Source organism: Scyliorhinus torazame, chromosome 16 (assembly GCF_047496885.1).
Source record: "Scyliorhinus torazame isolate Kashiwa2021f chromosome 16, sScyTor2.1, whole genome shotgun sequence".
Classification (NCBI taxonomy): Eukaryota; Metazoa; Chordata; class Chondrichthyes; order Carcharhiniformes; family Scyliorhinidae; genus Scyliorhinus; species Scyliorhinus torazame.
Genome location: NC_092722.1, coordinates 79,954,515 through 79,967,008, shown reverse-complemented (window position 1 = coordinate 79,967,008; position 12,494 = coordinate 79,954,515). Strand labels below are relative to the sequence as shown.

The following is a 12,494-nucleotide window of genomic DNA, read 5'->3' as shown; positions in this document are numbered from 1 at the left end:
TGACAGAGGGGGAGGGAGTGGGTGTGGGATAGAGAGAGCGTGAGTGAGTGTCAGAGGGAGGGAGGGAGTGTGAGACGGAGGGAGTGAGTGAGACAGGGGGGGAGTGATTGTGAGACAGGGAGGGAAGGATTATGTGAGACACAGGAAGGGAGTGAATGTGAGAGCATGAGTGAGTGAGACAGGGAGGGAGTGAGTGAGATAAGAGGGAGGGAGTGAGTGAGACAGAGGGAGGGAGTGAGTGAGATAGAGAGCATGAGTGAGTGAGACAGAGGGAGGGAGTGAGTGAGAAAGGGAGGGATTGAGACAGAGGGAGAGGGAGTGAGACAGAGAGGGAGGGAGTGTGAGATAGCATAAGTGAGTGCGACAGAGAGGGAGGTTGTGAGAGACAGGGAGGGAGTGAGTGAGACAGAGAGGGAGGGAGTGAGTGAGACAGAGAGGGAGGGAGTGAGTGAGACAAGGAGGGAGGGAGTGAGACAGAGAGGGAGGGAGTGAGTGAGACAGGGAGGGAGTGAGTGAGACAGGGAGGGAGGGAGTGAGTGAGACAAGGAGGGAGGGAGTGAGACAGAGAGGGAGGGAGTGAGTGAGACAGGGAGGGAGTGAGTGAGACAGGGAGGGAGTGAGTGAGACAGAGAGGGAGGGAGTGAGTGAGACAAGGAGGGAGGGAGTGAGTGTGAGGTAGAGAGCCCATGAGTGAGTGAGACAGAGAGGGAGGGAGTGAGTGAGACAGAGAGGGAGGGAGTGAGTGAGACAGGGAGGGAGTGAGACAGAGAGGGAGGGAGTGAGTGTGAAATAGAGTGTGAGTGAGTGAGACAGAGAGGGAGGGAGTGAGTATGAGATAGAGCATGAGTGAGTGAGACAGAGGGAGGGAGTGAGTGTGAGACAGAGAGGGAGGGAGTGAGTGAGACAGAGGGAGGTAGTGAGTGAGACAGAGGGAGGGAGTGAGTGTGAGATAGAGAGAGCATGGGTGAGTGTGAGACAGTGGAAGGGAGTGAGCATGAGATAGAGGGAGGGAAGGAGTGAGCATGAGATAGAGAGACGGAGGGAGTGAGCATGAGATAGAGAGAGGGAGTGTGAGACAGAGGAAGGGAATGAGTATGAGATACAGAGAGGGAGGGAGGGAGTGAGACAGAGGAAGGGAGTGAGTAAGAGATACAGGGAGGGAGGGAGTGTGAGACAGAGAGGAAGGGAGTGAGTAAGAGATACAGGGAGGGATGGAGTGTGAGACAGAGAGGAAGGGAGTGAGTATGAGATACAGAGAGGGAGGGAGGGAGTGAGACAGAGGAAGGGAGTGAGTATGAGATAGAGGGAGGGAGGGAGTGTGAGAGAGAGGAAGGGAGTGAGTATGAGATAGAGGGAGGGAGGGAGTGTGAGAGAGAGGAAGGGAGTGAGTATGAGATAGAGGGAGGGAGGGAGTGAGACAGAGAGGAAGGGAGTGTGAGATAGAGAGGAAGGGAGTGAGTATGATATAGAGGGAGGGAGGGAGTGTGAGACGGAGAGGAAGGGAGCATGAGATAGAGGTAGGGAGGGAGTGTGAGACAGAGAGGAAGGGAGTGAGTATGAGATAGAGGGAGGGAGGGAGAGAGAGGAAGGGAGTGAGTATGAGATAGGAAGGGAGTAAGTATGAGATAGAGAGAGGGAGGAAGGGAGTATGAGACAGAGGGAGGGAGGGAGTGAGACAGAGGGAGGGAGGGAGTGAGACAGAGAGGAGGGGAGGGAGTATGAGATAGAGAGGGAGGGAGTGAGTATGAGATAGGATGAGAGTAAGTATGAGATAGAGAGAGGGAGGAAGGGAGTATGAGACAGAGGGAGGGAGGGAGTGAGACAGAGGGAGGGAGGGAGTGAGACAGAGAGGAGGGGAGGGAGTATGAGATAGAGAGAGGGAGGGAGGGAGTGTGAGATAGAGAGGAAGGGACGGAGTATGAGATAGAGAGAGGGAGGGAGGGAGTGTGAGACAGAGAGGAAGGGAGGGAGGGAGTGTGAGACAGAGGAAGGGAGTGAGTATGAGATAGAGAGAGCATGAGTGAATGTGAGACAGAGAGGGAGGGAGGGAGACAGAGGAAGGGATGGAGGGAGTGTGAGACAGAGAGGAAGGGAGAGAGGGAGTATGAGACAGAGAGGAAGGGAGAGAGGGAGTATGAGACAGAGAGGAAGGGAGTGAGTATGAGATAGAGAGGGAGGGAGGGAGATAGAGAGGGAGGGAGTGAGTGTGAGACAGAGAGGAAGGGAGTGAGTATGAGATAGAGAGAGGTAGGGATGGAGTGTGAGACAGAGAGGAAGGGAGTGAGTATGAGATAGAAAGGGAGGGAGGGAGACAGAGAGGAAAGGAGGGAGTATGAGATAGAGAGGGTGGGAGTGTGAGACAGAGAGGAAGGGAGTGAGTATGAGATAGAGAGAGGGAGGGAGTGTGAGACAGAGAGGAAGGGAGTGAGTATGAGATAGAGAGGGGGGAGTGTGAGACAGAGAGGAAGGGAGTGAGTATGGGATAGAGAGAGGGAGGGAGTGTGAGACAGAGAGGAAGGGAGTGAGTATGAGATAGAGAGGGAGGGAGTGAGACAGAGAGGAAAGGAGGGAGTATGAGATAGAGAGGGAGGGAGTGTGAGACAGAGAGGAAGGGAGTGAGTATGAGATAGAGAGAGGGAGGGAGTGTGAGACAGAGAGGAAGGGAGTGAGTATGAGATAGAGAGGGAGGGAGTGAGACAGAGAGGAAAGGAGGGAGTATGAGATAGAGAGGGAGGGAGTGTGAGACAGAGAGGAAGGGAGTGAGTATGAGATAGACAGAGGGAGGGAGTGTGAGACAGAGAGGAAGGGAGTGAGTATGAGATAGAGAGGGAGGGAGTGTGAGACAGAGAGGAAGGGAGTGAGTATGAGATAGAGAGAGGGAGGGAGTGTGAGACAGAGAGGAAGGGAGTGAGTATGAGATAGAGAGGGAGGGAGTGAGACAGAGAGGAAGGGAGTGAGTATGAGATAGAGGGAGGGAGGGTGAGAGAGGAAGGGAGTGAGTATGAGATAGAGAGGGAGTGGAGTGTGAGACAGAGAGGAAGGGAGTGAGTATGAGATAGAGAGAGGGAGGGAGAGAGAGGAAGGGAGTGAGTATGAGATAGAGAGGGAGGGAGTGAGACAGAGAGGAAGGGAGTGAGTATGAGATAGAGAGAGGGAGGGAGGGAGTGGAGTGTGAGACAGAGAGGAAGGGAGTGAGTATGAGATAGAGAGAGGGAGGGAGGGAGAGAGAGGAAGGGAGTGAGTATGAGATAGAGAGGGAGGGAGTGTGAGACAGAGAGGAAGGGAGTGAGTATGAGATAGAGAGAGGGAGGGAGTGAGACCGAGAGGAAAGGAGGGAGTATGAGATAGAGAGGGAGGGAGTGTGAGACAGAGAGGAAGGGAGTGAGTATGAGATAGAGAGGGAGGGAGTGTGAGACAGAGAGGAAGGGAGTGAGTATGAGATAGAGAGAGGTAGGGATGGAGTGTGAGACAGAGAGGAAGGGAGTGAGTATGAGATAGAAAGGGAGGGAGGGAGACAGAGAGGAAAGGAGGGAGTATGAGATAGAGAGGGTGGGAGTGTGAGACAGAGAGGAAGGGAGTGAGTATGAGATAGAGAGAGGGAGGGAGTGTGAGACAGAGAGGAAGGGAGTGAGTATGAGATAGAGAGGGGGGAGTGTGAGACAGAGAGGAAGGGAGTGAGTATGGGATAGAGAGAGGGAGGGAGTGTGAGACAGAGAGGAAGGGAGTGAGTATGAGATAGAGAGGGAGGGAGTGAGACAGAGAGGAAAGGAGGGAGTATGAGATAGAGAGGGAGGGAGTGTGAGACAGAGAGGAAGGGAGTGAGTATGAGATAGAGAGAGGGAGGGAGTGTGAGACAGAGAGGAAGGGAGTGAGTATGAGATAGAGAGGGAGGGAGTGAGACAGAGAGGAAAGGAGGGAGTATGAGATAGAGAGGGAGGGAGTGTGAGACAGAGAGGAAGGGAGTGAGTATGAGATAGACAGAGGGAGGGAGTGTGAGACAGAGAGGAAGGGAGTGAGTATGAGATAGAGAGGGAGGGAGTGTGAGACAGAGAGGAAGGGAGTGAGTATGAGATAGAGAGAGGGAGGGAGTGTGAGACAGAGAGGAAGGGAGTGAGTATGAGATAGAGAGGGAGGGAGTGAGACAGAGAGGAAGGGAGTGAGTATGAGATAGAGGGAGGGAGGGAGAGAGAGGAAGGGAGTGAGTATGAGATAGAGAGGGAGTGGAGTGTGAGACAGAGAGGAAGGGAGTGAGTATGAGATAGAGAGAGGGAGGGAGGGAGAGAGAGGAAGGGAGTGAGTATGAGATAGAGAGGGAGGGAGTGAGACAGAGAGGAAGGGAGTGAGTATGAGATAGAGAGAGGGAGGGAGGGAGTGGAGTGTGAGACAGAGAGGAAGGGAGTGAGTATGAGATAGAGAGAGGGAGGGAGGGAGAGAGAGGAAGGGAGTGAGTATGAGATAGAGAGGGAGGGAGTGTGAGACAGAGAGGAAGGGAGTGAGTATGAGATAGAGAGAGGGAGGGAGTGAGACCGAGAGGAAAGGAGGGAGTATGAGATAGAGAGGGAGGGAGTGTGAGACAGAGAGGAAGGGAGTGAGTATGAGATAGAGAGAGGGAGGGAGTGTGAGACAGAGAGGAAGGGAGTGAGTATGAGATAGAGAGAGGGAGGGAGTGAGACAGAGAGGAAAGGAGGGAGTATGAGATAGAGAGGGAGGGAGTGAGACAGAGTGGAAAGGAGGGAGTATGAGATAGAGAGAGGGAGGGAGGGAGTATGAGACAGAAAGGAAAGGAGGGAGGGAGTGTGAGACAGAGAGGAAGGGAGTGAGTATGAGATAGAGAGAGGGAGGGAGGAGAGAGAGGATGGGAGTGAGTATGAGATAGAGGGAGGGAGGGAGTGTGAGACAGAGAGGAAGGGAGTATGAGATAGAGAGAAGGAGGGAGGGAGTGTGAGACAGAGAGGAAAAGAGGGAGGGAGTGTGAGACAGAGGAAGTGAGTGAGTATAAGATAGAGAGAGGGAGGGAGATAGAGAGAAAGGGAGTGAGTATGAGATAGAGAGAGGGAGGGAGGGAGGGAGTGTGAGACTGAGAGGAAGGGAGGGAGGGAGTGTGAGACAGAGGAAGGGAGTGAGTATGAGATAGAGAGAGGGAGGGAGCGAGTGAGATAGAGAGGAAGGGAGTGAGTATGAGATAGGAAGGGAGTAAGTATGAGATAGAGGGAGGAAGGGAGTATGAGACAGAGGAAGGGAGGGAGTGAGGCAGAGGGAGGGAGGGAGTGAGGCAGAGAGGAGGGGAGGGAGTATGAGATAGAGAGAGGGAGGGAGGGAGTGGAGTGTGAGACATAGGAAGGGAGTGAGTATGAGATAGAGAGAGGGAGGGAGATAGAGAGGAAGGGAGTGAGTATGAGATAGGAAGGGAGTAAGTATGAGATAGAGAGAGGGAGGGAGGGAGTGTAAGACAGAGAGGAAGGGAGGGAGGGAGTGTGAGACAGAGGAAGGGAGTGAGTATGAGATAGAGGGAGGGAGGGAGAGGAAGGGAGTGAGTATGAGATAGGAAGGGAGTAAGTATGAGATAGAGAGAGGGAGGAAGGGAGTATGAGACAGAGGGAGGGAGGGAGTGAGACAGAGGGAGGGAGGGAGTGAGACAGAGAGGAGGGGAGGGAGTATGAGATAGAGAGAGGGAGGAAGGGAGTATGAGACAGAGGGAGGGAGGGAGTGAGACAGAGGGAGGGAGACAGAGAGGAGGGGAGGGAGTATGAGATAGAGAGAGGGAGGGAGGGAGTGGAGTGTGAGACATAGGAAGGGAGTGAGTATGAGATAGAGAGAGGGAGGGAGGGAGTGTAAGACAGAGGAAGGGAAGGAGGGATTGTGAGACAGAGAGGAAGGGTGTGAGTTTCAGATAGAGAGAGGGAGGGAGTATCATGTGAGAGTACTTTTAAGACATGGATGTTTAAGCAAAGTACCTTTAAGAAAACAGTGATGTCAGAGAGTGGGTGGAACTGAGGTTAGGTCAACCATTTTGCAGTTTAGTTTTGCAGATCAGTTTGGCTGTTTGGAGGAAAAGAGCTGATGTGTGTCTGTGTTTGCAGTGAGCTGGATCTCTGCCATGAACGACTATGTCTGGCTCATTTGGGTGATTTAAACTTATAATAGTGAAGTCTTTAACCTGATGTGATTTTGTTTAAAGGTGTTAAGTCTCTTGGAAGTTTGAAGGAACATTTTAAGGAATTATTTACTGTTGCAATATTTTCTGAGTTATCTTTGAAGTAAGGGGTGTTAAGAGATCCAATGTTTATTTAAGATGTTAAGTTGAGTTCATGGAATAAACAGTGTTTTGTGTTTAAAAACCCACGTGTACATAATTGAAATACTACACCTAGGGAACAAGCCGTGTGCTAGGAATAGCAACAATCACATTAAAGGGAGAGGTTGGTTGAACTCCATGATACATTTTGGGGTTCTGAAAATGCCTCGCCTTGGGGGCTCGAGGGGGATAAATGTCTATCTATTGGATTGGCTGTTGTGAATTTAAAGACAGTGAAGGATTGTTGCTTTTCCGGTGTGGTATTTTAGTTTAAGTGGGGAGTGTGTTGTGGACAATGGCTCTTTCAGAGGCTCAGAGGTTTTTGGGGGTGGAGACTGTCACACGCAGTACTTTACAGACAGAGACTAAACGCAGACTGTTGGGTCTGGCAAAAACATAGTTAACATTACCTGACAAAATGTGAAAAGATGAGGTAATTATGGCGGTGGTTAAGCATTTAAAGTTGCCTGAGATAGAGTTTGACTCATTGGAAATGGCAAAAATTCAGTTGCAAATTAAACAAATGGAACATGAGAAAGAATTAAAGCGGCTGGCATACGAAAGAGAGAGAGAGGAAAAATAAAAGGAGAGAGAAGAAAGGAGAAAAGAAAGAATAGCCCTAGCAGAACAAAAAGAAAAAGAAAGGGAGATACAGATCAGGGAAAAAGATAAAGAGAGGGAGTTTGAACTTCAGAAAATGGCCATGGAACATGACAATCAGCTAAAATTGGCAGACGTAAAGGGAAATGTACAGTTGGATGATAGTGATGAGGATAGTGAGCAAGAGCGTCATAGTCTAAGGCTTGGTGGGAATCTATTTAAATATGTCCAAGCATTGCCAAGGTTTGACGATAAGGAAGTGGAAGCCTTTTTCATTTCATTAGAGAAGGTAGCTAAACAAATGCAATGGCCACAGGACATGTGGGTATTATTGATTCAAACAAAGCTGGTAGGTAGAGCTAGTGAAGTGTTTGTATCAGTACCGGAGGAGGTGTCTGGAACGTATGAGGAGGTGAAGAAATCCATCTTAAGTGCATATGAGCTAGTGCCTGAAGCTAACAGACAAAGATTTAGAAATTTAAGGAAAGAATTTGGTCAAACATACATGGAGTTTGAAAGGCTCAAACAGAGTAATTTTGATAGGTGGATAAGGGCTTTGAAAATAGACCAAACGTATGAAGCTCTCAGAGAAATTATACTTTTGGAGGAGTTTAAAAATTCAATTCCTGATGTAGTGAGAACTCATGTGGAAGAGCAGAGGGTTAAAACTGCGAGATTAGCAGCGGAAATGGCAGATGATTATGAATTAGTTCATAAATCAAAGCTTGGTTTCCGACATCAGTTTCAGCCGGTGAGGGATAGAAACTGGGGACATGAGAAATACTCAAGTGGGAAAGGTAAAGGTGATCTGATGGGAGATAATAAGGAGAGTGTACCTCAGATTAAAAAAGAAATCCAGGAGGGTGGAAAAGAGATGAAAAGCTTCAGATGTTTTCACTGTAATAAACTAGGCCATGTAAAGTCACAGTGTTGGTGGTTGAAGAAAAATGGGAAGGCTGATGTGGTAAAACAGGATAAGACAGTGGGGTTTGTTAGAGTGGTAAAGGAAAGCCCAAGGGAAGCGAAGGAGGTGCAAACGATTGTACAGCCTGTTCAAGAAGTAACTGTTAAGAAGGTGCCAGATGTATTTAAAGAATTTACTTGTGTGGGTAAAGTTTACTCGTGTATCAGGAGGAGCAGGTAAAGAGGTCACAATTGTAAGAGATACAGGAGCTAGTCAATCTTTAATGGTAAGAGATGAGGAATGATGTAGTTTGAGAAGAATGCAGTGAGCTGGATCTCTGCCATGAAAGACTATCTCTGGATCATTTGGGTGATTTAAACTCATAATAGTGAAGCCTTTAACCTGATGTGATTTTGTTTAAAGGTGTTAAGTCTCTTGGACGTTTGAAGGAACATTTTGAGGAATTATTTACTGTTGCAATATTTTCTGAGTTATCTTTGAAGTAAGGGGAGTTAAGAGATCCAATGTTTATTTAAGATGTTAAGTTGAGTTCATGGAATAAACAGTGTTTTGTGTTTAAAAACCCACGTGTCCATAATTGTAATCCCACCCCTAGGGAACAAGCCGTGTGCTAGGAAAAGCAACAAATCCATTAAAGGGAGAGGTTGGTTGAACTCCATGATACATTTTGGGGTTCTGAAAAAGCCTCACACATAACAGGGGGCAATGTGAGACAGAGAGGAAGGGAGTATGAGATAGAGAGAGGGAGGGAGGGAGTGCGAGTCAGAGAGGAAGGAAATGAGTATGAGAGAGAGATGGAGAGAGGGAGTGAGAGATGGAGAGGACGGGAGTATGAGATAGAGAGAGGGAGGGAGGGAGTGTGAGACAGAGAGGAAGGAAGTGAGTATGAGATAGAGAGATGGAGAGAGGGAGTGTGAGACGGAGAGGAAGGGAGTATGAGATAGAGAGAGGGAGGGAGTGTGAGACTTAGAGAAAGGGAGGGAGGGCGTGTGAGACAGAGGAAGGGAGTGAGTATGAGATAGAGAGAGGGAGGGAGTGAGATAGAGAGGAAGGGAGTGAGTATGAGATCGAGGGAGGAAGGGAGGGAGTGAGACAGAGGAAGGGAGTATGAGATAGAGGGAGGGAGGGAGTGTGAGACAGAGGAAGGGAGTGTGAGATAGAGAGGGAGGGAGTGTGAGACAGAGGAAGGGAGTGTGAGATAGAGAGAGGGAGGGAGGGAGTGTGAGACAGGAAGAGAGGGAGGGCGTGTGAGACAGAGAGGAAGGGAGTGAGTTTGAGATAGAGGGAGGGAGTTTGAGACAGAGGAAGGGAGTGAGTATGAGATAGAGAGCATGAGTGAGTGTGAGACAGAGAGGGTGGGAGTGAGTGTGAGGCAGAGAGAGGGAAGGAGTGAGTGTGAGGCAGAGATAGGGTGGGAGTGAGTGTAAGACAGAGGAAGGGTGTGTGAGATAGAGGAAGGGAGAAAATGAGATGGACAGAAGGAGTGTGAGACAGAGGGAGAAATGGAGTGAGTGAGACAGAAGGGCATGAGTGAATGTGAGACAGAGGGAGGGGGTGTGAGACAGAGAGGGAGGGAGTGAGTGTGAGACAGAAGGTGGGATGGAGAGAGAGAGGAAGGGAATGAGTGAGACAGAGAGAGGGAAGGAGTGAGTGTGAGACAGATGGAGGGAGAGAGTGAGTGAGAAAAGAAAGGAAGTCGGGAGATGTGATTGCGGGATAGTGGAAGGGAGCAAGAGGGTGCGAGACGGAGGGAGGAACACGGACCTTACAGTTTTTCCACCAGTATTTCCGTTTCAGCTTGGCCGCACTGCTTTCGAATTGTGATGCTCCAGCCTGCAAAGCATCAGCACGATCATCTAACTCAGAGAGTTTCTGATCTCGTTCCAACACCTTGTCCACATTTACCCGCATAATATCAACAACCTGGAAGAGAGAGGGAGAACGAGGAACAGGTGAGAAGAGAAACAGTGCTCCGATAGTGCTCTGACTGTGGTCTAACCGAGGCATACGGAGACCTTGGGTAGATTTATCTGTCCCGCCGCATGCAGTCGGGATTCTCTGTTTCATCGGCTGGTCAATGGGATTTCCCATTGCAGGGCAGCCCCACGCCATCGGGAAACCTGGCAAAACGGAGAATCCCGACGGCGGAGTATGCAGCCCCACAACTGTGCGCAGTGCTCAAGAGTGTGGGCTAACCGAGGGATACGGAGACCAGACCTGTGCACGGTGCTCCGAGTGTGGTCTAACCGAGGGATACGGAGACCAGAACTGTGCGCAGTGCTCAAGAGTGTGGGCTAACCGAGGGATATGGGGACCAGAACCGTGCACGGTGCTCCGAGTGTGGTTTAACCGAGGGATACGGAGACCGGAACTGTGCACAGTGCTCCGAGTGTGGTTTAACCGAGGGATACAGAGGCCAGAACTGTGCACGGTGCTCCGAGTGTGGTTTAACCGAGGGATACAGAGACCGGAACTGTGCACGGTGCTCCGAGTGTGGTTTAACCGAGGGATACAGAGGCCAGAACTGTGCACGGTGCTCCGAGTGTGGTTTAACCGAGGGATACGGAGACCGGAACTGTGCACGGTGCTCCGAGTGTGGTTTAACCGAGGGATACAGAGGCCAGAACTGTGCACGGTGCTCCGAGTGTGGTTTAACCGAGGGATACGGAGACCGGAACTGTGCACGGTGCTCCGAGTGTGGTCTAACCGAGGGATACGGAGACCAGAACTGTGCACGGTGCTCCGAGTGTGGTTTAACCGAGGGGTACGGAGACCGGAACTGTGCACGGTGCTCCGAGTGTGGTCTAATCGGGGGATACAGAGACCAGAACTGTGCACGGTGCTCCGAGTGTGGTCTAATCGGGGGATACGGAGACCGGAACTGTGCACGGTGCTCCAAGTGTGGTCTAATCGGGGGATACAGAGACCAGAACTGTGCACGGTGCTCCAAGTGTGGTCTAACCGAGGGATACGGAGACCAGAACGGTGCACGGTGCTCTGAGTTTGGTCTAACTGAGGGATACGGAGACCAGAACTGTGCACAGTGCTCCAAGTGTGGTCTAACCGAGGGTTACAGAGACCAGAACTGTGCACGGTGCTCCAAGTGTGGTCTAACTGAGGGATACGGAGACCAGAACTGTGCACAGTGCTCCAAGTGTGGTCTAACCGAGGGATACGGAGACCAAAACTGTGCACGGTGCTCCAAGTGTGGTCTAACTGAGGGATACGGAGACCAGAACTGTGCACAGTGCTCCAAGTGTGGTCTAACTGAGGGATACGGAGACCAGAACTGTGCACAGTGCTCCAAGTGTGGTCTAACCGAGGGTTACAGAGACCAGAACTGTGCACAGTGCTCCGAGTGTGGTCTAACCGAGGGATACGGAGACCAGAACTGTGCACGGTGCTCCGAGTGTGGTCTAACCGAGGGATATGGAGACAAGAACTGTGCACGGTGCTCCGAGTATGGTCTAACCGAGGGATACGGAGACCAGAACTGTGCACGGTGCTCCGAGTGTGGTCTAACCGGGGGATACAGAGACCAGAACTGTGCACGGTGCTCCGAGTGTGGTCTAACCGGGGGATACAGAGACCAGAACTGTGCACGGTGCTCCGAGTTTGGTCTAATCGGGGGATACGGAGACCAGAACTGTGCACGGTGCTCCCAGTGTGGCCTAACCGAGGGATACGGCGACCAGAGCTGTGCACGGTGCTCCGAGTGTGGTCTAACCGAGGGATACAGATACCGGAACTGTGCACGGTGCTCCCAGTGTGGTCTAACCGAGGTATACAGATACCGGAACTGTGCACGGTGCTCCCAGTGTGGTCTAACCGAGGGATACAGATACCGGAACTGTGCGTGGTGCTCCGAGTGTGGTCTAACCGAGGGATACAGATACCGGAACTGTGCACGGTGCTCGGAGTGTGGTCTAATCGGGGGATACGGAGACCGGAACTGTGCACGGTGCTCCGAGTGTGGTCTAACCGAGGGATACAGAGACCAGAACTGTGCACAGTGCTCCCAGTGTGGTCTAACCGAGGGATACGGAGACCGGAACTGTGCACGGTGCTCGGAGTGTGGTCTAATCGGGGGATACAGGGACCAGAACTGTGCACGGTGCTCCGAGTGTGGTCTAATCGGGGGATACAGAGACCAGAACTGTGCACGGTGCTCCGAGTGTGGTCTAATCGGGGGATACAGATACCGGAACTGTGCACGGTGCTCCGAGTGTGGTCTAATCGGGGGATACGGAGAGCAGAACTGTGCACGGTGCTCCCAGTGTGGCCTAACCGAGGGATACGGAGACCAGAACTGTGCACAGTGCTCCCAGTGTGGCCTAACCGAGGGATACGGCGACCAGAACTGTGCACAGTGCTCCCAGTGTGGTCTAATCGGGGGATACGGAGAGCAGAACTGTGCACGGTGCTCCCAGTGTGGCCTAACCGAGGGATACGGAGACCAGAACTGTGCACAGTGCTCCCAGTGTGGCCTAACCGAGGGATACGGCGACCAGAACTGTGCACGGTGCTCCGAGTGTGGTCTAACCGAGGGATACGGATACCGGAACTGTGCGTGGTGCTCAGAGTATGGTCTAACCGAGGGATACAGATACCGGAACTGTGCGCGGTGCTCCCAGTGTGGTCTAACCGAGGGATACAGATACCGGAACTTTGCGC

General features: G+C 51.3%; 1 protein-coding gene across 1 annotated transcript in view; it reads right to left on the bottom strand.

The window, feature by feature from the left end:
* The window catches only part of LOC140392898 (synaptobrevin-like), an 89,937-nt gene that overhangs the window by 31,316 nt on the left and 46,127 nt on the right, over positions 1-12,494 (bottom strand). The window contains exon 3 of the mRNA XM_072478667.1: positions 9,585-9,743. Within this exon, the coding sequence (XP_072334768.1) occupies positions 9,585-9,743 (159 nt within the window). The remainder of the gene's footprint in view (positions 1-9,584; positions 9,744-12,494) is intronic.